The 26,449-nt window shown below is 29.2% G+C and overlaps 1 protein-coding gene across 2 annotated transcripts; it reads right to left on the reverse strand.

The window, feature by feature from the left end:
* Nucleotides 1-2,983: 2,983 nt before the first annotated feature.
* LOC112688518 (monocarboxylate transporter 12-like) lies at nt 2,984-26,066 on the reverse strand. Of its 2 annotated transcripts, XM_025561761.1 has the most exons (6): nt 25,440-26,066; nt 19,911-20,002; nt 17,094-17,297; nt 10,261-10,387; nt 5,903-6,082; nt 2,984-5,663 (listed from the first exon to the last, which is right to left on the reverse strand). In XM_025561761.1, exons 2-6 carry the CDS (start codon nt 19,975-19,977, stop codon nt 4,304-4,306), a joined length of 1,938 nt encoding a protein of 645 aa, XP_025417546.1. In that variant the 5' UTR covers nt 19,978-20,002; nt 25,440-26,066; the 3' UTR covers nt 2,984-4,303. The 2 variants fall into 2 exon arrangements, with proteins under 2 accessions (XP_025417546.1, XP_025417547.1); XM_025561762.1 differs by lacking the exons at nt 10,261-10,387; nt 19,911-20,002; nt 25,440-26,066 and having other exon boundaries at nt 17,094-17,217.
* Nucleotides 26,067-26,449: the final 383 nt, after the last annotated feature.

Consider the following 26,449-nt stretch of genomic DNA (forward strand, 5'->3'; position numbering starts at 1 on the left):
TGAGTGCAATAAATCTACTGCATCGAAAAATAAAGAATGTTGAAAATTGCAGTCATGCAGAATTATTCAAAATTTTTACTTCTATTAATTATATTTAATATTATTTTATTATTATAATAGTTTTACTATTAAAATAATTATTCATTATTTAATCCATTCAATTTAAACGATTAATGTTTGTAGTAGTTAGGTATTTTTATTCAGCGATAAATGTAATAAAAATATATAAAATAATTATAATTAATCGGGTTTAAGTAAACTATTTTAATTCAAACCTATAATTATTATACAAATTGTTTTGATATTTCCCCCTTAAAATTCACAAATAAAATAATAATTTCATAAACATATAATAAATCTTTTAAATATGTACTTACTTATTGTATGCCATTCTTTGTGTATTACAAACTCTAAGATGTTTTATGACAACTGAGTGATTCTTTGATCAGCAATTATTGAACTGTCTACGTAATAAAATCAATTAATATAATAGTATAATATAATAATTGATTTTATCATACATATTGTTTTGTTAATGTTTGGATATTTCAACATATCGTTTTCTTACTTAGCTGGATCAACAATATTATTGCAATTAAAAAAAAAAAATTCATAAGTATTCACACCCAACTGAATACTTTTTAATACCATAAGGATTAAGGAATGATGAAATATTAATATATTATACATAATACATATAATATACATGTACATGAGAATGATACACTATAATAGTCATAATTATAGGTAAACACAGTTTTACAATACATAGTTATTGATTTAACAACAAATATAAAAAAATTGACTATGAATTAGATTACAACTGTAATTATTTATTTCTTATACTCTTATAATATTTTAATTAAATAACATTGATTTATATATTTTTCATACAAGTAGGTATACGATTGATTAAAAATATAAAACAAAACGCTTATATATATATATAGATGTTATGACTAGTATTAGGAATATGGTTAAACTCAAGTTTAGCCATTGCATTTGGCTAATATCTAAATTTCGGACTTTATCCACCAATATTTAAAGTTATCCAGATGCATATGGCTAATGTTTAAATAACATTATCCATACAAATAATTAAACGATTTAAGTCATACAAAAATTCTTTCATTTCTTCTCTTATTCAATAATATTAAATAATATCAATCTTATTTAATGATATCATAGATTATGGAATAATTTTAATAATAATTATTTAGTCAATGATAATATGTACCGATTTTTATTATACAGATTTACGGCCATATTAGATAGATTAATAGATTTACGATAATTCATGGGTGGCATGATTATTTTTACTCAGTAGTCTGAAAACGGTTGAATACTTTTCCCAAGAACGGTGGGACCCCTATCAATAGTTAATATTGAGATAAATATTATGGTCTCATCTAAAAATTCTTTGAAATTTTTATTTTTATATTTTTTTAAATTCTATGAACTTATTATGGAATGCGATATTTTACAAAAATATTTTTCTGGTCTTGAAAATCAAAATTAACTTGATTGGGATAAACGAAAAAATAATACGTTAATTTCAAGTTAATTGGCAAGGAAATGAGTTAAGTTCATAAGTTAAGTTAATTTACTAGTAATGAAATAAGTTAAGTTAATTTATTAGTAATGAACAGAGCAATGACTTTCATGCATTTGCATATTTTTTCTGGTTAACTTTATCGTATGCTTGGTAAGTACAAAATACATTTCATAACGTTTATGATGAAATACTCAAAGTTTTTTGTGCATATTTTTAAATGCATATTTGATGATTTTTTAGTGCATAAAATTCCTTGCTCTAATAATGAAATAAGTTAAGTTAATAAGTTAATTTAACTTAACTTTTAACTTAGTAACTCCCAGGCTTGAAAACAAGATATACCTACAAAGTACTACAAGCTAATATCTTAACTACTTACAAAATTGAGTCGGTAATTACGGTAGATTATTACGGACTGTCTCTATCGAGCACACAATATTGTATGTAACTGCATGCATATGAATTTTGCAATCAATATCAATTTCAAAATAATATGAAAATGCCACAACTGTGTAGAATATTTATATAATTGAAAATATTTTACTTATCACGTACATGGCTCACCTCTATACAACTACCCAATATATCAATGTTCATTAAAATTACAATTTCAAAATATTGTATTATCATTGTAAATAGTTTTAAATTTTTAATTTACCAATGGCTAATGTTATTTAGTCATAAGCCGATAACGGTTGGATAATGTTGGTTTTATTGGCTAGTGTTAATATTATCCATTTTTTTTGGTGGCTGAAGTCCGAAATTTTGACATTAGCCAAAAGCATTGTCTGAACTTAATATTAGCCGTCCTTCGGACACTAGCTGTAACATAGACAATCTAAAATACCACCATATATTATAATTATTAATATTCTATGCATACTAATAGTAATAATTATCGTACTGTTTTGATATTTTAAACTATAATACGGATGAAAATATAATGTTTCCAATGTATCTATTGGAAACTGTATTAATATAAAAAAAACATCACATTGTCGATTTAATCAGTGGTGCCGTAAAATATCTCATTAACTAACTACCTATTAAATATTATTAACTATTTAACTACATTATCAGTTCGGACAAATATAACTTCAACAAAAAAAAAAAAAAAACACTTAAATAACGTACAATCACTAAAATTCAACATTATAACAGACACGGAAGATTTGTAATAAAAAAACAGGTACGAAAAAAACAATTTAGACATTACATTTTCTATATTTAAATTCGTCGTTTTGATGGAAAAAATAAAAAATAGATTGTTCCGTATATTAATTCCGTATATTAATGAATGTCGGAGAATCATGGATAGTCGGCGGAAATTAGAATGAAAAGTCGTGAGCACACGTGTAGGGAAACTAGCCTACGTATAAAAACATTTTATTAAAAACACATAATTTTAGTGTGATATGTTTAAAAAAAAAACATTAGCATATCATTATTACGGCTACGTGAAATAATAATATTAAAAAATAATAACATAAAACATTCGTTGCTCAAGTCGACGGAAGAATAAGCGGGACTGGAAGAATAGGTAAAAAAATCGAATGGTCGAATATGTTTTCAAGTACAGCCTCTTGCATGTTTTTCACGTACCTATAAATATACTAAGTGAGCCACCAACGAATACAGATAATAATTGTTATATAGAAAATACGGTAACTCACTCTATAAATACTGTAATATGTGTATGAGTAGCCAATTATGTTGTGTTTATGTTGTAAGAGCGATGACGCATTTATGTATTACAAGAAAATATGATATATTTATTCGAATAAAAGATCTATTTAACTAATACTATATTGCTCATACATTCGTGATGTCTTAAATTTCTTTAATAAAAATTGTCTTTATATAACACATATTTAACGTAATATCGTGATAACTAATCGACTTTTTTTAGCATTAACAATGCACGGTGTGTTTTGAAAGTTTTGGAAAATCCTCAACTACATGATCATGCAGGCACAACGGTTAAAAAATTGTTCAACAAATGATCTATAGTGTGAGTACATCATTCACAAGCGTACAAGGTGTTGAGTGCTACCCGTTGAACGTTATCATATTTATATATTATGTGGTCCCCGCTGAAAATTTAGGATTTTCTAAGTTTCTAGATTCCCGCGATATGTAGTGCACGACGAATTTGTCGGAGTGCAATGTTGTTGGTGCACTGCAACAGTAGTGTGTTCGGACGAGACAGTTAACAGGGATTTTAACCTGTTCTCCGTGAAAATCTGACGCTCCGTTAAACTACCGTGAACCCCTTTGACCGATGTTTCGAATAAACAACCCTCCCCCTCCCATAGACGCTACCGTTCCGGAAAACGAAATTTTTCACGCGCTTGCCCGTCGGTCCGTGTACACCCTATTATACTTATGTAGATAATAAAATACAAAGCAATGCAGACAAGTTTAAATAAAAATTCAGTCCATTCGTGTTGCGGTAATTGATCGTAACGTAGTCCCATCTCAGTCGCGTGCGCGCGCGCGCGCGTCGATAGGAACGCGTCGTCGTCGGCTCACTACGTATAATATTATAATATAATACAAACAAATAACAATACATATGTATGTAATAAATATTTCGCGTTCATTCGGTAATGGTATCGCAATGATTATCTATCTACTACTACAATGTACAATGCCATACGCGTCGGATATGATGAGGTCGTGCGGTGTATTTCAATAAACGTGCGCGTTTGCGTGACGACCCTGGTGGACGGCCGGCGGCGTTGCGTGTCATTGTTGGTGATGGGGTTTTTTGAGGAACGGCGTGATCAGCCACACGGACGCCCCGAACAGCAGTATGACGCCCATCCCGTGGAACACGGGCCTGTACGAGCCGACCGTCTCGAATATGTAGCCGGCTACGGGCGGCCCGATGAGCTGCACGAGCCCGTTGCAGAACAGCGAGATGCCGTAGGACGAGGACAGCCGCTCCTCGCCGAGCATGTCGACCATGATGACGGCCGTGATGCCGATCACGACGCCGGAGCTCAGCCCGAACGCGGCGCAAGCGCAGCACATGGTAGGGTAATCGTCGGTGAACGGCAGCACGAACAGCGCGACGCCGGACAGCACCAGACCGCTGAGGTAGTAGTACCGCTTGTCCAGCCGGATCCAGTCAGATAGCGTGCTGCCGCCAATGCGGCCAACTAGGTCCAGAACGGCCACCACGGACAGCAGGTACTGCGAGCTACTCTTGTCGTGGCCGATGCTGATGGCGTACGACGGCAGCAGAATGGCTGAGTTCGTGTACCCGATGGCCGTGGTGGCATTCGACACGAGTATGACGATGAACAGCGGATCGGACAACAGCTGGAGCGCCCCGGCCATGGTCTTGCGGCGCGACAAGCCGTTGGCGGCCAACTCTAACTTCTGATGCTGCTGCTGCTGCTGCTGCTGTTGTTGCTGCTGTTGCTGCTGCTGATGCTGCTTGGGCTGCGACTCCTCGTACAGACTGACCAGCGTGCTGCCGTGGAACGGTGTGCTGACGTATCGCAACGACGACAGCGACGACCCGTTGGCCTTGGACCGGCCGTCCATCATAGTGGCGGACGTGGGCACCAGGTGGTGTTGGTGATCGTTCGTGGCACCGGTCGTCCGCAACAAGCTGCAGCTGCTGAACGCCATCTTGGGCGAGCCAGCTGCGGCCCGCGCCGCCTTGCTATTCACCGCCGCGATCACCAAGACGCCGCTGCCGGACAACAGGTACTGGTCGTCGGCGGGCACCTTCACACTGGACGCGTTCAGTTCGTTGACGATCACATACCCGTTGAGATTCTGCGCCAGCAACGACACCGTTTCCTGCTGTTGCCCATCGTCCTCGACATCGTCGTTGTCGTCGTTGTCGCCCGCCACGCCGCAGCTCCGCAGTTCCGTTAGACTTTTGCCACCGGTCACCGTTGCGTTGCGCAAGTCCACTGTCGCCGACATGGTGATGGACACCGCATCCGCTTCGCCGCAGCTTTCCGGCCCGTCATTCACGTATTCGTACTCGTCAGTGTACTGCTTGACCATGTGCTGTTCTACCGGATGATATAGCAACGCGCCCACCCACACGTTGAGCGTTAACGCACCGAGTATCAGCACCGTTTCCCTGCACCACACACACACATAACATAAATGTATTACATAAAGATTTTCCCACAGACGACGCGACTCGCCCGAAACTTCAAAACTTGCATTCGACTTTTCGGACTGCCACGTTTCGGTAATCTCTCTCTCTATGTTTGTATATGTGTGTGTGTGTGTGTGTGTGTGTGTGTGTGTGTGTGTGTGTGTGTGTGAGAGAGAGAGAGAGAGAGTGAGAGAGAGAGAGTCGAGATTTTTGTGTACTTGTAACCGTAGTTGTCGATCAGATATCCTAGGAACGGTGGCAAGAACATGGAACCCAGGCAGCTGCCAGATATGGCCACTCCGTTAGCGAACCCACGGTATTTGACGAAGTATGAAGTCACAATGAATATGCCCGGTGGGAAGGCTAGACCCGCGCCGCATCCAAACATCATCCCATAACTAAAACACAAGACGCATAGAGCCGTTGGTAAAAAAATAAATAATCAATCCGGGGCGTTTTACACGTCGATTTATAAGACGATAATCGAATATTGTTAAGTAAATATTTCTCCCATTGTGGCTTTAGCACTTAGTATCAACAATTATTATGATTGATAATTATTGCTATCCAATTAATTTAAAAATACTAAATTTGGGTGTGACGTGGAAAAAAAGTTATTTAAATATTAGACGTAAACTTACAAACTAATTTAAATAATAAATAATTATTGATCCTCCATACTTTACGTTTATGAAAGTACCTAATTTTTATTTTTGGCCAAACCAAACATTTTTATAAAAATACATGTATAATATTCATGTATAAAAATATACATTGTATATTTACAAGACATTTTCGGAAAAAGAATATTCATAAATTAAATTACTAAATATCTTTAAGATGTAGGAGCATATATTTAATCTGTTAATTTTTAAACTATAAAAGAACTGATTAAATGCATTGAAACTACTATTATTCAAAATTTACAGTTTAAATCAAAAAATTGTATTTATTATATGTACTCTTAGAAAAAATAAAAGTTATAAAGTTATAATAAATTAATAAGGTAATAACTAATGAACTATTAATTAAATAGTTTTATAATTATTTAAATAGTAGACAAATATATCATTTTCCGATAAAAACAAAAAGATTATAGAGTTCAAAATAATAATAATAATCTTACATAAAGTAATTGGATCATCTGGTACGCTATTTATTTTTTATTAAATAAATAAGATATCTCGATCATTATTTATGCTTCAAACTCATTGACTGAGATATTGCAATAAAATATGCATTGATTTACTTAATCCATATATTTTAGGTACTTGTGTTTAAATATCTGATATAAAACTGTGAATATAATTTTGCATGAATTATACAAATAATTTTGTTTTTCTTATTATTATTCCGTGGTGTTATCGATTATTGAACAAGTGTCATTTCAAAATAGATAAATAATAATAATAATAATAATAAATTATTCGTGAGTATAAAAATTACTATCAACAATATATCTATAAATATTTATCAATATTATCTTCCGATTACAATCAAAAGATTGAATAGTTATCCATGTATCTAATTAAATAACAATTATTTGACATATTAAACGTCACAACTTATTAAATCTAGTAAATAGAAAAAATATGTATCCTCGTACTAAATTATATCAAAACAAAAATTACATGATGGGGAACAAGTAAATTATTATTTTAATCTAGTTATACATATATAACTATATAATCATAATTTGTTTTAAATGAAACGTTTAGAATTTCTTGTTAAATATTCCGAATTTATTAATTTGTACAACTTAAATATATATTTATGTATATAATAAAAAAATCTCTTTCGAAGAAATATAATCTAAAACAGTGTTTTTAACCTTCATACTAAGGTAGCTTAAAAATGTCCTTTATCTTGGGTAGAAATCCCTCAAAAAAAAAAAAAAACTTAGTATACATTAGTATAATAACATTACTTATTTTATTATAATAAATGTTATCATATACTTTAATGTAATACTGAAAAACTGAATTAAGATACATGAGTATATATGTAATTATATTTTGATAACTAAGATATTTTTCCTATTATGAGTTTACGAACTAGCGATTTTTTAGCGACCCATCAAAAATATTTTACGACCCAATGTTATTCTCGAACCATGTATTGAAAAATGCTGATCTAAAACAATCGTTATTCAAAAGCATTTTTTTGTCGATTGAAACAATAATTTTTTTAATCTAATTTCATTAATTTTAGAACATATAATAATATAATACTCTATAATAAAATAATATAATAATATATTCTAAAATCAATTATATTACTATCTGTACTGTAGTATTATATTAAGATTAATAGTAATGTAATAACAAAATATTATGTACATCCTAGACATACAAGTATGTCAATAATAGTTATAATTGGGTTCGCCCATTTAAATATAGAAATAAATAAATAAATCTTACTCAAATATATGACCCTACCCTGCGTTTATCTTATTTTCCAATAACCTGGAAATCGTCAGTTATCGTTACAATATTCAAACTTGGCAAACCACCAGAAAACTCTAATTCGTACCGACCCATAAATTTTTTACCAGTTTCAGGTAAAATCTTGGAAAAATGCTACTAAAGCGCCTTTCTTTCATTACCAAAGAAAACAAAAACTTGCCTTAATTCGAATTTAGTTCTTACGCAAACCACTTCACGATCCACCAACTGCTTCGAGTCGCTGACACAATCACAACCACTTTAGAAACAAAAAAATACTTTTGACACCGATTGGCACGATGCACTACTTTACAAATTTAAAACTTTATTTCCCACACTCCACTATCTCATATTAAAATCGTACTTGAACAATTGTATATTCAAGGTTCGATACAACATTCAACACTCAAACCAATCGTCCATTGCTGCTGGAGTTCCTCAAGACACACCACCTACATATTACCATAGAACCCCTCCTATATATTTTCTACACATCAGAAAAAATAATCCTTGGAACTTATGCGGACAATACAGCACTTTTATCGAAAGCTTCAGATCAAGAACAAGTCCGCAATACTTCAATTATAACTGCACATTGATACCCTTTCTTAATAGTTCATAAAATGGAAAATTAAAATCAATAAATCGAAGTCCTCCTTCGTCACCTTTGCACTCAGACTCCATAACTGCCGTCCTGTTAGAATATAAAACTGATATACAACGCCGTTATTTTTCATTCAAATGAAGTGAAATATCTACGCTGGATATTCGACAGACGCCTAACATGGTCATCTCATCTCAAGGGCAAACTTAAAAAGTTCAACTTAAAACTCCACCTACTAAGGCCTCTTATGCGCTCAAATCTAGCATTACCCCTTAAGCTCTTACAACTATGTATATATAACTCTTCTAAATCCACTCGAATGTAAGGAGTAGTAATACGGGGTTCTGCTAAAATGTCGAACGTTTAAAATATCTGCTGTTGAATAATTACCGAAGCGCTCTAATATGCATGCAACAATGCAAAAACTCTTACCTCAAAATCTTTTCTGTCAATGAAACTCCCACTTTTACTACAAACACTTCCACGCAAAACTTCTCTCCAACCTGAATTAGTTCATTAGGGATTTAGCCTTACCAGCACTACCCGGAAACCCAACCAGACGACTCAAAGCGGTGCAACACGATTGCGCAATTTTTCCTTTTTTGACCAGACTAGTTACACCACGATTGCGCAAAAACTTTGCAACACTATTGCGCCCCGATCCCTTTTTACCTAATAAAATCACAATACCATTGCGCACCAAATAATATGTGTATTTACTATGTAGATATAATAATTTATGTACAACATAAAATTATGTATACAATATATACTTTCTATAATATTGTATATACATGCAATCAAACTATTAATTCACAAGAAGCACTTTTTCAAAATCTAAATGAAAAGTTGATTGAGTTAATGATAGTTATAATAAAAATACCGACTAATGACTATCAGTATACAAAGAAAAAACAATTTTTAATAAAAATAATTTCTACTGTTGACCTTGTCAGCAATACATTTAGCATAGGTACATGTAATTTAGAAAAAAAACAATTTTTAAATAACTCAACGATGATAATTTGTTGATAATCTTAAGCCTGTAATAATTAGGAAAGAAAATTATGAATTAATAGGTAATAAGTTTGAGTTCATGTATATGAAAATTATATGTAGAAAGTATGTATTGTATACATAAATTATTATATCTACATATTATATACACATAATATTTGGTGCGCAATGGTGTTGTGATTTTAAAAGGTAAAAAGGGATTGGGGCGCAATCGTATTGCAATTTTTTTGCGCAATCGTGTTGCAGCCGACTCAAACGTAACTAGTGTTACGACTTAAAAAAAAAAAATCTCATTTATAGAAGATTTTTTATTCTATTCATAATCTAGATAAATATTTATTATAACATATTAGTACAGATTTTGAGAAACCTGCAGAGACTCACGATATATAAAAAACAGAATTAATTCTATCATATACTCCGTGGTACAGAAAAGATAAATAAAAATAAAAAATTAACATACTTCATGTACACGAGAAATAACAGTAAGTATGAGTATGTAATTACTTGCCTGAAGTAAAGAAATGTGACGGAGTTAGCGAAATAGCAAAGCATCAAACCCAGAGAAGCCAAAGTACCTCCTATTAGTGTCACCATCTGATACGAGTATATTGATGACAGGTAACTCGAAACAGGACCTAATAAAAACAATTAAAAAAAATTCTTTATTTAAACATTTCAATTATTTTAGATATAAATTAACTAGCTTGTATTGTAATAAAGTATACGAGTATAACGTTGTAATAATCTACTAACATTTCTTGATCATTTAGCAATAAAATGTATAAGACTGTATTGAAATTGTAGTAAATTTTGTTTAAACTATTTGAATATACTCGTGTTAAATAAACGCGTTAAATCGATTTCTCTAAAAATGCATTTAGATATATCTATATTTAATAATTAAATGAAAAATATTATAAATATTATTATCAAGTTACATTCGATTTATACGTTTTGATTTTATATAATTATAGATTATGATGCTAATTATAAATTATAAAAATAATTTTGATACTAAACATTTTGATTGAGCTTGAATTGTATACATCTTAGATAATCTTATAAGTTATATGATTCAAATATCACGGAAACTTATGAACTAAAATAATATATTCTTTTATAAATGAATCATTGACATATAATAAATCAGCTTATACCTATACACATTATGTGTAATACGTATCTTATATTAATCCAACTATGATAATTGTTATATATTTGTTTATTTGTTTAATCTAAGTTAATTGTGTAGATTAACGATGGAGTAATATAAAAATAGCTCACCTAAATAGAAAAACATGATAACATAATTTTTCATATAAAACCATAAATAGAAATTAAAACTTTTTTAAATCATTGTATTATTTGGTATGATTAGAAATATTATTGAATTGTTGTAGTGAAAGATGAGAAATACATATAACATAGATTAAATACAATATATAAAAATTTATAAAAAAAAATATAAAATAATATGCTTGAATACATAATATAACTTTAAGTTGCATGTTTATAGTATTAATATTACATACAAATAGTTAAGAATATCTGGGTATCTCTTAAAATATATAAATATCATATATATTATCTTAGTATCTTAAATACGTTATAAATGCATAATATGCGCCCCAATGTATGACTGCGTAATTAGGTGGAAATTGTTTAAATTATAATTTTATTAGTTCACCATGCAATGGTATGATTCTCGAGCTCTGTGTTAGAGATACTGTGTTAGATAATACTGGTTTATTATGTAATCGTCTATATTACAATTTAAAGCATCTAAAGTAGCTTGAAGAACATATACAGAATCTCGAATACTTAAGTGACATCTATCTAACGCTCCGGCCAGTTTTGGTGTTATAAAATTTATTTTTCCTCGGCATTTCTTTTTTTTGTTGGTGGTTCTATCAACTCTAAATAATTAATGCTGATCTCTAATTCCGACACATCACTACTCTTTAGTCCCGTGGTTCTCAACTGGTGTGTCGTGACATACTAGTGTGTCACGTATTACTTTAGAGTGTATCGCCAAAATATTATTAATTAAAATAATAAGCTTTCAAAGTATGAACGTATATTATTACGGAATTATGATGAAATAATAAAAGCCGCATATAAAAAAATATTTTTATTAATATTATTATAGATTCTTATTTTTTAGAAATATCATCAAATATAACGTTATAATCTAAATTTTGTATGTCTCAAAATGTTTCATTTTGAACTTCTCTGTAAATTCAATACACAAGAATAATAAGAATTGAAAATTTCGTTTTCTTTTCAACATCATACATGCCTGAATCAGCATATTCGATATTGGAAATAACAAAAAGCAAAAAAGATATTGAGAGTAAATTACGCGAAAGTTTGTTAAACATTTTCCCATGAATCGAAGACCTATGCAGGCCTGCATACTTATGAACTAATACTGTTTTTCATAAAACATTCTTTGAACTTTTTAAATTTTAATCAAGTAATCGTATATTAAGACTTTTTTTTTAAATTTAAAACTTTTAAATAAAATGTCCAATAATAATAAAATCCATTTATTGTTTCAAGTGTGTCGCCATTTTTATATATCTAAATTAGGGTGTCGTCATACAAAAAAGATTGAAAACCACTGCTCTAGTCTATCAGTTTCTAAAGTTTGCTCAAATGAATTATTGAGTAATATCGAAGTTGGAGCACAGTTTGTAGTATACATTTCTTTTCTTTTCGATTCATTCAACTTTCGTTGAATGCAAATATTTTCTTTTATTGTTCCTTTAATATCTATACCTCCAAGATAACCAGGACGCCCACGTAAACGTTGGTTTAATAGAAATTTTTTATCATCTTCAATTTTAATTAATTTCAACGCATCAGAATGAGCAATATTAAATAATAAATCTAATTTTTTTTCTAAATCATTTTCTTTAAACCGATAAGATTCACCAACTTTTTGAGCATTTTTCTGGAGATTACGCCATTCGTCGTACAAGTTAATTAATTTAGTTATGCAATGATGAATAGCTCGAATAGGAACCCGGGCTTTTTCCCAACAAATGCAACACTCGTACAGCTAACGCCGTACTTTCGCATACTTAATGATGCTCATATTGTAGTAAAATACAGAAAATACTTGCCCGTTGGATGGAAGTTTTGAGCCAGAAATTTGGGTGATTTGTGATCCAATCAAAAATATTTGAAAATCACTTCTCAGTTTTATTGACATTTTTACTATTTAAATTATTATGATTATATTTAAAAAAAAATATATCCCTGATGAATTTGAAATATCATCAAAACCACTATCTACCATTATGGAAAATAGTAAGGAAATTGATTTGAACTTTTCAACAGATCGGAAGAGGAAGACAGACTCTACATTTTCAAAAATAAAAGATAGTGTAGCTAAGTGAATTAAGCAATGCAGAGATGCCAATGTCAGAATCGATGGTCCTATTATAACAGAAAAAGCAAAAAAAATTGCAAAATTATTAGGCCACGAAAAATTCAAAGCCAGTAGCAATTGCCTTTAAAATTTTAAGAAACTGCACAATATTGCTTTTAGAAAAGTATGCGGTGAAAGTGCAGCTCTCAGTGATGACGTTGTCAAATAATGGAAAATACATTTGAGTGACCTACTAAAAAGATATAGACCATATGATTTATTCAACGCAGACAAAACTGTAATTATTTATTATTATTTACGTATGCCAGATAAAACTCTAAAATTTAAAAATGAGAAATATAGTGGTGGTAAGCTTAGTAAGGAACGACTCACACTATTATTGTCTGTAAACATGACCGTTACGAATAAAATGAAAAATGTATTGTGAGGAAAGTCAAAAAAACCAGCCGTTTTTCTGGTGTCAAATCTTCTCCTATTATATACACAGCGAATAAGAAAGCATGAATGATTGGTGAACTATTTGGGGAATGGCTATTAAGAATTGATAACAAAGTGAAAACACAAAAAAGAAAAATTGTATTGTTTAAAAATAATCCCCCGTTCACAATTCTATATCAAATTGTGAAGCTGTAAAATTTAAATTGCTGCCGCCAAATACAACTTCAAAATCGCAGCCTTTTGATTAAGAAATTATAAAAACCGTTCAAAATGCTTTATAGAAAAGAAATTATAAGGAAAATTATATGCGATATGTAAGACGAAAAATTCACTTTAATCGATATTCTTTAAATTATGCGAATTATTTGAATAAGAATGAAGAAACGCAACAGCGACTACGGTCGCGAACTGCTTTAAATCGTGTGATTTTTACTTGGAGCTGAGGAAGTTGTATTTATACCAATCATCGAAAATACCGTAATGAATAGAAAATGGGCTCTGGTAACAAAAAAGAAACATTCTGGTAACGAAAAAATCATTTGAAAATTTTGTTGAAATTGACGAAGACGTCACCGTTTCTGATACTTTAGCAGACGATGATATAATTGACTCTGTTAGTGGCATTACAGATATTGTGACGTTGACGAAGAGTCATTTGAGCCAGTATCTCATGTTTCAGTAAAACAAGCAAAAACTGCACTCAAATTGCTAAGAACATTTACCGAACATTTTAGTGATGTGGACTGCTTTAAATGTGAAGAAAATACTATTAACAATGATACGTATAAGAATCTAACTCAAAGTAATATCTTAAATTATTTTTTGTAAAATTGTAACACTGTAACTTCACATTTTATATTAAATTTTTTTATTACCATTTTAAGATAATACCTATTGTAATTTATGTAATACTTGTAATAAAATACGATAATAAATTTAAAAAACTTTTTTTTTTCTGAAACCTCGATGAATCGAAATATATAATTTCTTTTAAGTTTCGACTTATCGAGGTTCCACATTTTTATATTCTTTCCAAGGAAAAATCCCAGATAATCTACTACTCGTATTATTCTTGAATATTATAATGGTGTATTAATTATATATTTTTTAGTCTCATCTCATACAAAAAACACTATTCAATATTAAAGTCATTATTTTCATTGTATTATAAGTTTATATTTCTTAGTGCAGGTATTCAATAGCGTGGTACAATTTAATTGTTTAATGATTAATCCATTACTGATATTGGCCAGGCCATAAAAGTTATTGATTTAAGGTAGGTATACAGGTGTGACTATATTTAGAATTATATAAGTAGAATAACGGAGTCTGAAATCTGGAAATTTGATAAAAATAATACATTTTTTCTTTTATTAATATAATGATACAACAATGTAACGAAATGTTATTAAATTAAGCAAAATTAATCATTTATATATCTAATATTAAAAAATCAAATTTTATAAATACTCCATAATATCCATGTCTCTAACTATCAAATGTGTATCATTAGGGCGCGAATTTCAATGCAAAATGCATTTTTTTCTTCTAAATTCTAACGCGTTGCTCAATTTGGCAAAAATATGTTTCCAGTGGTGTAGATTCATATAATTCAATTTTTTTTTTTTTTTTTTTGTATTTTTTTGTATTATATATCATATTTACTTCTTTAATGTATTTTTGATATTTTCATTTCTTTAAAGGACATTATTTTCATAATCGTTTAAAAATGTAGCATTTTTAGAAAGAATTAAAAATTTTCAAATATTCAATATTTTTCTTCAATTAAATTATTGACAACTACACTTTATCGTCTTATGTTATCGTTATGTCATTAAATTATGGTATAATAGTCGATAACGATAACAATAATACGGACTACGTGTACACAGTCCCGTCTATTAACTAATAACCAGAGAACGTTGTGCAGTGCAACCATCACATACTATCACAAGGTAAAAATACTTGAATATTATTAAAAAAAAAAGAATTTTTTTAAATTTTGACTGTTTATAACTAACACTATTTTTAATTTACTAATTTAAAATTGTCAATTTAATGTGACCATAAAAATACAAGAAACAGAATCAAGAAACAGCTAGAGAGCGTTGATTAGATAAAATTAATAAATTTTAGTGTATTTTTAATAGCCATTTTTCACATTTTTAATACATTTTTCACGTAATTAATTAAATTTTTCACATTTATAATGCATTTTTTACGTCATTAATTTCATTTTTAGGTCATAATTGCATTTTTTCTAAGGCATTTTAAGGTATTTTTTTAGGCATTAAAATCTACATCCTACTCATTATTTATATTATTATACTTATACAAAAGCTAGGGAAACTAAATTAATGTAGTTCAATAATAAGCTGCTCAAATGAGAAACCTACTGCCAAAAATTAACTTTCCTTATTAATTTAAGTTTATAATTAACTATACAAAGTATATTTTACATTTAGTATAATTTAAAAAGATTATGAATGTTATTTTTTAAATAAAAAAAAATATTAGATGTCAGTCAAATTTAAATCCAAATTGTTTTTCAAATTTTATATTTGTTTCATTTAAATTAAAAACAATTACGTTTCATAATCACAGCACATTTTTTTATGATGTAATAATATTATTTTTCTTAAATAATTTACCAATTTCATATTAATTTAAACTAGTTGTTTTTTAAATTTTATTCAGATTTTAGTTTAAAAAATATGCTCTCTAATAATTTGTAATTTTTTTTTAAATAAAATATATAAAATACATATATTATAAAATATATTATTAAATCTATTATTTATTATTTAATTTCAAATCATAAATAAAATGAGTATAAATTGTGTTAAATTATTTTTATTGATTTAGTTATATATTATATTACATATTTAAAAAAAAATGAAATTATAATTATTGCAGAAAATAACCATAATGACGAATAAAATTAAATTTAGAGATGAAAGTTGATGTAATACAAGAAATTAACTACACATTTGATAAATTATGTTAAACTTCAAGTAAATGCTCACATTTTAATCAAATAAAAGTTAAATGTTTATTAATATAAGGTATTTATTTCTTTAAAACATCTCGACATTTCTTAAGCCTTATAAATGTAGTAATTAAATGTGTATGATTTTAATCACACGTTTTAGTAAAGTTACAACTTACATGTTAAGAGATAAATATAAATTAATTTAATACGAACTATTTAATCAATAGCATGAATAAAATCATCTCATTTTGAGAATCTAATTTAGTATTTGAATTTTAAATTTTAAGTACATATTGAAAAATATACGATTTTACGTATTATTTTACGAATTAAATAATTTAATTGTTAACTCATTTACTCTATTTTAATTAGCTGTGCTTTTACATGATAAAACAAAAATTATTTAATGTTGAATTATGATCGTTAATAAATAAATAATAATTTGCTAATGACTTATGATAATGTATTTAATTTATAAGCATACTATTGTCAATCTTATAATTATAATATTTACCCAAAGAACAGTAGAGAAAATAGCATATGGCCGGTATCCAGGACGCTGCGGTCTCTGATGCATGAAATGCTTCAGTAAACTCTACGAAAAGCACCCCAAATGACTTAAGTGTGCCTGGTATCAACATATTGACTAGTGTGCTGCCTAGAAGCACCAGCCAGCCCCATCCTCCGTCTGGAGGAACAAGTATATAGTTTTGACCATCTAAAATATTATGTAAATGTGTTAATGAATTATAATATAACATCAAAATTATAATTTTTTATAAAAAATTTTATTAAAAACCATTAGTCCTTTTATAGTTAAGAGCTTTCAAATCTATAATAATATAATTTAATTTTTTTTTTTATTTTTTTTTACTTATAAAATAAATAACTTATACTAAAAATATTAAAGAAAAAATATAATTATGAGAAAAGTTTGATTATTTGTTTAGTTATAAAATTTAAAACACACATTTTATTATTTAATAGTTAATTATTCTATATCTGCGTCTTACCACTATGAAAATAATTTATAACGAACCCGTCAATAAATAACGTTGAAGTAATACAAGGAATTTTATTAATTTATGAAGTGAAAATAGTAAATTATTATTTAAAAAAAATGTTTGGATGACACTTAAAGAATACCCAGTAAAGTGAAACTAAATTGTTATACTATTGTTACTTGTTATTTGTTGGTGTATTGATCAAGATGGAAAAAAGGAGTGCTGCAAACACGTTTTTTTAAACAATGGTGTTTGAATATATTTACCCAATTTAACCATAGTTATATTATTAATCAATACAAGAAAATTAAGTAAATTTCAGTTTTTAGTACTTCAAAGTTAAAACATTGTAAAATTAAAACCTAAAAAATATCAATATTATCTATATATTCAATAATAATCATTAAAAGTATTCATTTTTTTTTTTTTTAATTATTCACCAAATTATAAATTATGTTTCATCTTGAAAACAAAATATTTTATACATTTTAAAATTTTTTTATTGAATTAAGTAGAAACATAAAATTCTTCTAAAGTAATTAATTTTTCTTAAATTGATTTCTAAAGATAAATATAAATTAATCCAATAATATAGTGTAGCAGCTATGATTTATTTTTACAAAATTCAAACTAAATATATTAATTTGTATACATTTGATAAGTATTTGATTATCAACGACAATAGATTTTAAATTAAAATCATGTAATTAATTTAAAATTATTCAATATTATATTATAATTATTATATAAATTATTATTATAATATATTATATTGAATGTATTTTAAAATATCTTTGCAAATAGATAATATAAACGATTATAAAATTAGTTTTACAAACTCGTAACTACAAATTATTTAATTTAATTGTATTCTTGCATACATGTTAACATATTAATATTTTCAGACGTGTATATTATATAAGGATTTTTAACTCTTAGTAAACGTTTGTAACTATCTGCCAAATAAGGATTATTTAACAGTAAGGTATGAATTACATTACTTCTAAAAAAGAAGTGAACTAAGGTTTTTTGAAAGGTTAAAAATAGGACCGGTCATGTTTTTTTCTTACAATAAAAAAATTGTACTTGCTTAAGGTATTTGGTTGAAAAATTAGCATTGTGAGGTAAGAACCTTCATTTGAGTTGTGTCTCAACAAGTATTTTTAAACTTAATGAATGACATGGTCGATGGTCAGTAAGAGTAGTAACTAAATCATTAGTAGGTACACTGACATTGGCAATGGCTATAAAAAAGTGTGTATGTTGTTTTCACCTTCTGTAAGCCGTAAAAATAAAGTTAGCATTGTATAATATTTCGACAACGACTGCGATCGATCGGAAAATTATACGAATAATTGAGTTCAAGAGAATCAACTATAAATCAATTTATTTTTTGTTTATAGTAAATTATAAATATTATTTAAAGAAACCATGAGCGGGAGACAACTTTATTGGGACAGTTAAAAAATAACATGTTATTGACCCTTGACCGTACAGGTATAGTAGCCAAAAACTAATATATAAATATATATACATACATATATAATTCAATAAGTATACTAGACATCCTATGATTAAATTGTAAAATTCTGTAGATATTTTTTTGGATATTTCTAATGGAATGTAACTATAAAAATGCATACTTAGCATAATAATACATGTAATGTCAATACTTCGTGTATAATTGTTAAAAAAAACCTTCAAAAAATACGATAAATATTATTTTTAATACTCCTAATTTTTTCAAGTTCATATTCTAGAACAGGGGTGGCGAACCTTTTTAGGTTCAAATGCCAAATTTTTTTTTTCAGGTTTTGAAAATTGTTTACGTGCCCAAAGAAAACTATATTTTCTAAGACTATAAACAAAATAACAGATTTATTAAATTATTTTTATTACGAGTAAATTTTAGTTATCCTTAGTAAAACATATGCAGCAATTGTTTCGTTGGTCAAAACCATTCTTTCCTTCGATTTAATTACATTTTTTATGACGAATAAGCTTTCACGAACATAGGTTGACGAAAAAACGAAAACATAAGGAATATTGTCATTTTTAAAACATATATAATTTGTTTATTTGAATTTTTTACAACCAACATTTTAAAAATAGTAAAAAAAAATTTTTTATTATTTTTTAATTTTGTACAATTTTAATTTTTTGCGCATTCCATTAGAATTTGGTCAACTTGCCATTTTTGGCACGCGTGCTATAGGTTTGCCACCCCTGTTATAGAACATGGTTTTATTTTTATGAATAATTTCACAACATTTATGTGCAAACATTCAACTATGTTATATAGTCTTAAAATATATTCGTTAAATCACCTGTGATAGCTTCGTCTTCTGCCAGTGCTTCGTGGTCTTCTTCTTTGGGTTTTTTTTTTAGACTCATTGTTTAATATTTTCGAAATAATACGCTGAAAAAATTTAACTACATATTAATAATATAGAATATTATAACTATTATTATCAATACAGATCATTGTGTAACATATTATAATGATATTTAACAATTTGGTTATTTCAATAATTACTAATAATTTCTTCTGTTTAATCAATTATAACGACAAGCACAATTTACTAAAGGCAATAGTATGCCTCATTTAAAATTTTTTCCAAAACTTAATTTCTGTAACGATGATCGTTAAATAGGTTATATCTACGTTGTGGACACATACTATAACATATTCTGATGAAAGTTAATATATGTTTTTTAACATAAACACATGTATTTAGGTTATTTTTCTGTGTATTAATCAAACGAGCAATGACTCATCACTTATGAAATTGCACTAACTGGTCAAAAATGGCTTATAAAATATGTTATTTTACCTTCATAGATTTATTATTTTTCCATAAATAAATGTTATTCTTAAATTAATTTTTATCATCAATTTGGCGGTCAACCAAATAATTTCTAAAAAAATAAATATTTATAATATACTAATATCATATAAGTCAATGCAAACAGGGTTTTATTGACTATTATTAAAAATTGAAAATTAGATTAGTTAATTGATTCACAACTGATTGTGAATTGCATATTTCGAGTAATTATCAAATTATTTTAATAACAAGATTGTGCAAATAAAAATGTATGCTCATTTCAACATTGAAAAATGTTGTAATTTATATTATTATTACAATTAAAACAATGCATCAATTATATTTTTACTTAAACATTTTACCATAATTTTAGGACTGTATAGATATAATAATCAATAATAATCAAAAATAAGGCAAAAATAATCTAATATTGTTTATTGTAATATAATAAGATCCATATTTAGTCAAAACTAAATACATTTTGGACAAAGTAGTTTCAATAGAACTTTTAAAATTGTACTTATTTATATTATACTTTTAAATATAAATTTACCTTGAATTCTTTGTTATGTAAATAAATCATTTTTCATGCTGGTACTTGAGGATAAAAATAACAGTTAATTTCAGATGAAACTATTAAAGTATTTTAAAAGTTTAAGTATTTATTCATTTAATTTCTATGATTCACCTTGTTAATTGTATGATTGAAAGCGGTGGTTACTTGTAGGGTCTTGAAGACCCTTATTTAGTCTAGTTAGGTCCCAGTGATTTTCAGGTAGTACACTAATAATTATACAATTATTATACAATTATTACACAATTATTGTGTCCCAGTATTTTTCAGGTAATACACTAGTTGGATCCCAAGATTTTACAAGTACTGCTCTAGTAGGGTTCACACAAAAAAAAAACCCCTTTTCATTTTTACAGACTTAAGATTGTCGGTTACCTATAAATTAGAACACAGGTATGATTTTTTTTTTAAAGTTTCTAATGTATAGTATATAATTTTTAATTGAAAATTAAAATACCGGTATGTGGTAAATAAATAAATTGAATGACTAAACATTTAAAAATGTACACAATTGGTAAAAATTTAAATGATCGAGCTTATACAAACTCAAATCTATTAATTTTCTAACATTATCAAGTGTATCAACAATATTTGTCAGTTACAGGTTTGATTATCGTAGTGGTCGGACTGAACTAGTATTTTATGGTTTTATTATCGGACCGAATTCGTATGTTATTGTTTTTATAATCGGACTCAATTGGTTATTTATCTTTATCATCAATATTATCTGGGACCACTCTTGAATGCACCCATGATTTTTTGTACACCTATTTACCTAAGTTTTTATTTATATTATTCGAAATACTTCATTATATTATTCCATATAATTTATTTTTTACAGTTAAATTTATATTTGTTTACGTTAGTTATTATTATTAATGTAAGTTTACTTGGAACACAATGCGAAAATATAATATTATTGTTGATGATATTAAATTATATTGTTGATTATTTATTATAATAAATAAAATCAAGTATGGTAATAAGTAAACATTTTAGTCAAATTATATTAATAAGAATAAAATATGTATTCTTAATAAAGATGTAAAATAAATACAAATTACTAAGATAAAATTATTATATGAATAAATTATATACACTGTAAAAACAATTCAAGTACGAATACAAAGGCGTATTAAATGCATACAAATATACATGTGATCAGTATTATTTATGTAACTGACTTATGAAAATGTTTATAATTGACTGTGTGTAACTAATGGCCTCGCGATGAACAAATGCTGTCAGGGCCGGATTATGGTCAAAATATGAGGGGTGCTATTAATTTTAGTGAGGCCCTTTTACAAAAAACAATTTCATTTTTTTTTTCAAACTTAGTTATTTGTCATAAATATTAATTAAAATAAGTTTAGTTTATTTGTATATTATTGCAAATTATAATAACATTTTTTTTTTTTTACACCCCTGTATGCTGATATAATTAAATATTATATACTATAGCTATTTTCTATAAGTACATTTTAAGAAAAACTGTTACCTGATGCAACATATAAATTTATTATGATTTTTTTCAACACTTATGTAAATCCACAGAATAATATATGAAAAAATGATCACCTAACGACTTTTAAATAACTACAATTTTACTTGTTAATCGTTATACTAACACCAGAGTAAACTAGTTAGACTTAATAATATCAAGTTTTACCATATTCATATAAGCAACATACTGTATAATTCATAAGACTAATTTTAATAAGAAAACAAATAATTTTGAGTTTATTTCTAGGCGTTTTAATTTTTAAGCGTGATACATACATTTGTATAAGTTTGATATCAGTTCATGTACGAAATTCGTATACATATATTAATGTAACTATAGATGTAAATTAAGTAATTTATGTAATTATTAAGTACACAGTATGGGGCCGGTTTCAAAACAATATATTTTCCTATGGTGTCTAATTGAAAGATGTGTATACTCGTATACTATAAACGAACATAATTTATTGAGTTGTATGCAGCCACAATAACGATGCGTATAATTAAAACCCGAATGACGTAAATAGCATCAACATTCAAAAAAAAAAAAAAAATTTTATAAAACTTACACACCGAGGATTAAACAGAATACTACACATGTATTATATTATTTTAACAAGATACTGATATAGGTTAAAGATAACTTAAAATTCTGCAAAATGAGGAATTAAGCTTTACATAAAAAATGGTGTTGAAGGCAGAGCGATCCAGGTGATCATATTGCACCGGTTTGGATAATTGTGTATCTAAAGGTAAATAAATGTATAAGATTCATTCTTTGGGAAGTAGATGAATTCGTGAAATGTTTTGTAAATATTTATAACAAAGTATGTATTACTGGTTGGTATAGATTTCAAAAGTTACTTGGTATTCCATCTTAGACTTGAGCTTAAAGTTGTAAATAGTGAAAGCAATTTTATTAGGAAGAAGCAACAATTTTTTTATCACGACTATAACATATAAAATTTTTCTTAAACCACGAAAATGTTCCACTTATTCTATATTTATTCCAAAGGTGGGCAAATTACTGGAAATAATTAACTCGAGTAAAATTAAGTTAAGAAAGCAATTGATCGATAAATTAAAAGTTAACAGTTAATAATTCATAAATTTTACTCGGTAAATTAAAATTTAATATGGAAAAAATATTAACTTAACTCAGTTTGAAAAAGTTAACCATTTTTTTTTAATAAGTATATAGATCACATAAAAAGAAACCGCGTTTTTTAGAAAGATTTGATTTCCTAAATTATAATAAACAATTTTATTGCATTTTTTATCAAAATATACAGTAGTGACACCGAAGTGTTGGACACCTTATTTACTACCATATTTATTTATCTTTATAGTTAAAATTCTTTATACATAACATTCTGTATCCACGGCCAGAACCCAATACCTAAAGGTGGGCCTCCAACCTACAAAATCTAATATGATATCTTACGTACAGTGTATGCGACCATCTTACTTTACATGATTATTTAATTTTTATATTAATTTTTACTATAAACGAAAAATTTCAAAATTTTTTTACTTGATAGATCATTTTTAAATCAACTGCGAAAAGCTAAGTTATTTCAACTATCAATTAAACTAGTTAAGTTAAAAAGTTTATAAGAAAATAAACAAACAAGTTAATGCCCACCTTTGATTTCTTCTATATCCAAAAAATGCCATATTTTAGGGTCTCAAGACTCCAAGGCAGCTACTAAATAAAGGGCTTTTTAAAAATATATTAATAAAAACTACTTTTAATTTTTATATATTCAACATACTTTTTATTTATTTTATATATCAAGACAGCGGTACATTTTTTAGAATTTATAGATACGTAAAGCGTATAATAAAATATGTCTAAGGAACCCAAAAAAATGACTATCAACAAATTTTCAGTCGCCTTCAGTATAAATATTTATTTATACAAAACACAATCTGAGCATATTCCGATTTCTGTAGAAGATTTTCGAGTACACAGTATCGGATCTTTGTCTTAAGCGGCCGGGGTTGAAATACCCAAGAAAACTTTTAAAAAAAAAAATTTGTAAAAGTAACTTATTTTTTCGTTTTTGTACTTATCACTTTCAAATACACGTTAAGAAATTTCAATTTATAAATTCACCATTATGAGTTGTTGAATAAAATACAATGAATAAATATAAAAAAAAAAAAGAGCACAATAAATTTAAAGCAAATAATATAACAGATAATTTTAATTTAAGATTTTGGTTTTAGAAATTTTTTAAAGCTCAAGGCATAGGCACAACTAGGGGGCTCAATAGGGTTTTTAGCACCCTTGATTTCAAATGTAACACTCCTGTTTTTTTTTCAGATCTATATAATCTTTAGTAATTACAGTTAAATACCATTTATTTTATTTCAAGCAATTTCAACACCCTCAATATTTGGGCTCTAGTTGCTCTCATGGCTCAAGGTGCTGGTGCATTTCAACCCCTGTTAAATCTTGACCTACATGTACCTGCATGATATCGGCCATTTTCAGCGAATGTAGGACAGGTGTACGAATATCGAGCACAGGAAATTTTTATAACAGTTTAAAACGGAAATTTGAGAACCGCGATTGTCCTTCTGGTCCTCGGAAAACTTCTGAAGCAATAAAACAGGAAGAATAAAACTATCGGTGCCGTCATGTGTTCCGCCTCCGAACTAAATTATTGTTATCGATTTGTATTAAGTACGCGTAAATAAACAGTTCACTACAGAAACGAGACAATGAATCTCCAATGGTATAAACATCTAAAAATAGTGCATGGAAAATAGTAATCAATATAGGAATAGGAAGGAGGCTTTTAGTTTTTCATCTGTCTCGAAAAATAATCGGAAAAATTAGACTAGACCCATTTTCACAGATAACGATTCAAGTACATATTTTCCGACTGGCCAACACCAGCAACGGCATGGTACAAGGAAAAACATTGCACACGTATACTTACATCGGAGGACGAAGTGATAGTAGTGCTGGTGTTGGTGGTGGTGGTACCCGCGTCGATGGTGATATCCGCGGCGGTGTTGGTACCCGCGGCGACGCGGCGTTCTCGCGATCTCGGCCGTTGTTCACGATTCAGCTGCGAGGTGCTGCTATCGTTGTGGCCATGCCAGTCGTCTTCGTCGTCAGCTGTTGTCGTCGTCGTGCCACCGGTAACCCGCGACCGGGATCGCATCGCACGCACCGACACCCGAACAACACGCGGCCGCAGACAACTGTAGTGATGTAGTGTATATGATTTAGTAGGTGTACGGCGCGCACACGGTGGCCGCGCGACCTAACTCACGGCGTACCGCTGTGGACGTGGACTCGGGACGTTGTGTGCGCGACGACGCCACGTCCCGCCGGTGTCGGTGCGTGTCGGTAGCGTTCACCGCTAGACAACGAGGAACGAGCGCCCTTCTTCCCGCCGCCGCCGCCGCCGCCGACGAAGCTGTAGTGGGGAAGGCATCAGCGACCGTACACCTCCGCCGAAGCCGCCGCCGCCGCGTCGATCGATATATTCACCGTGTACGTGCGCACACCCTGTGTACGGCGAAATCGGTGACGATGATTTCCGCACTGCTCCCTCTTCATCGTCGTCCGTTTAACCCTCCCCCCCTCACCCTGGTGATTTGATTGGTTTTCAATGTAACTATGATTGTTGTCACACGGTCTTACAAAATCTATGCACACAAAATTGGTTACGCGATAAACATAATAATGCACGCACGTACGTTAACACCTACGTATCAACGTGCCCGAGGTTATTGCCATGATCACGACGGGTGTGTGGGCAGAGCGACGACGTTTTTCCGTACATACGTACCTGTACGACGGAGGCAGTAATGATATTATTGTGTGCACTTATACGTATACCCTTTGTTCTATCGGCTTCCGGTTATATTACGTATCGTTATGAAATGTGTTATGCGTATTTATCCCCGGCGTTACAATAATGATACCGCGCACTCATAC

The sequence above is a fragment of the Sipha flava genome, unplaced genomic scaffold, assembly GCF_003268045.1.
Source record: "Sipha flava isolate LNK unplaced genomic scaffold, YSA_version1 39_pilon_pilon, whole genome shotgun sequence".
Classification (NCBI taxonomy): Eukaryota; Metazoa; Arthropoda; class Insecta; order Hemiptera; family Aphididae; genus Sipha; species Sipha flava.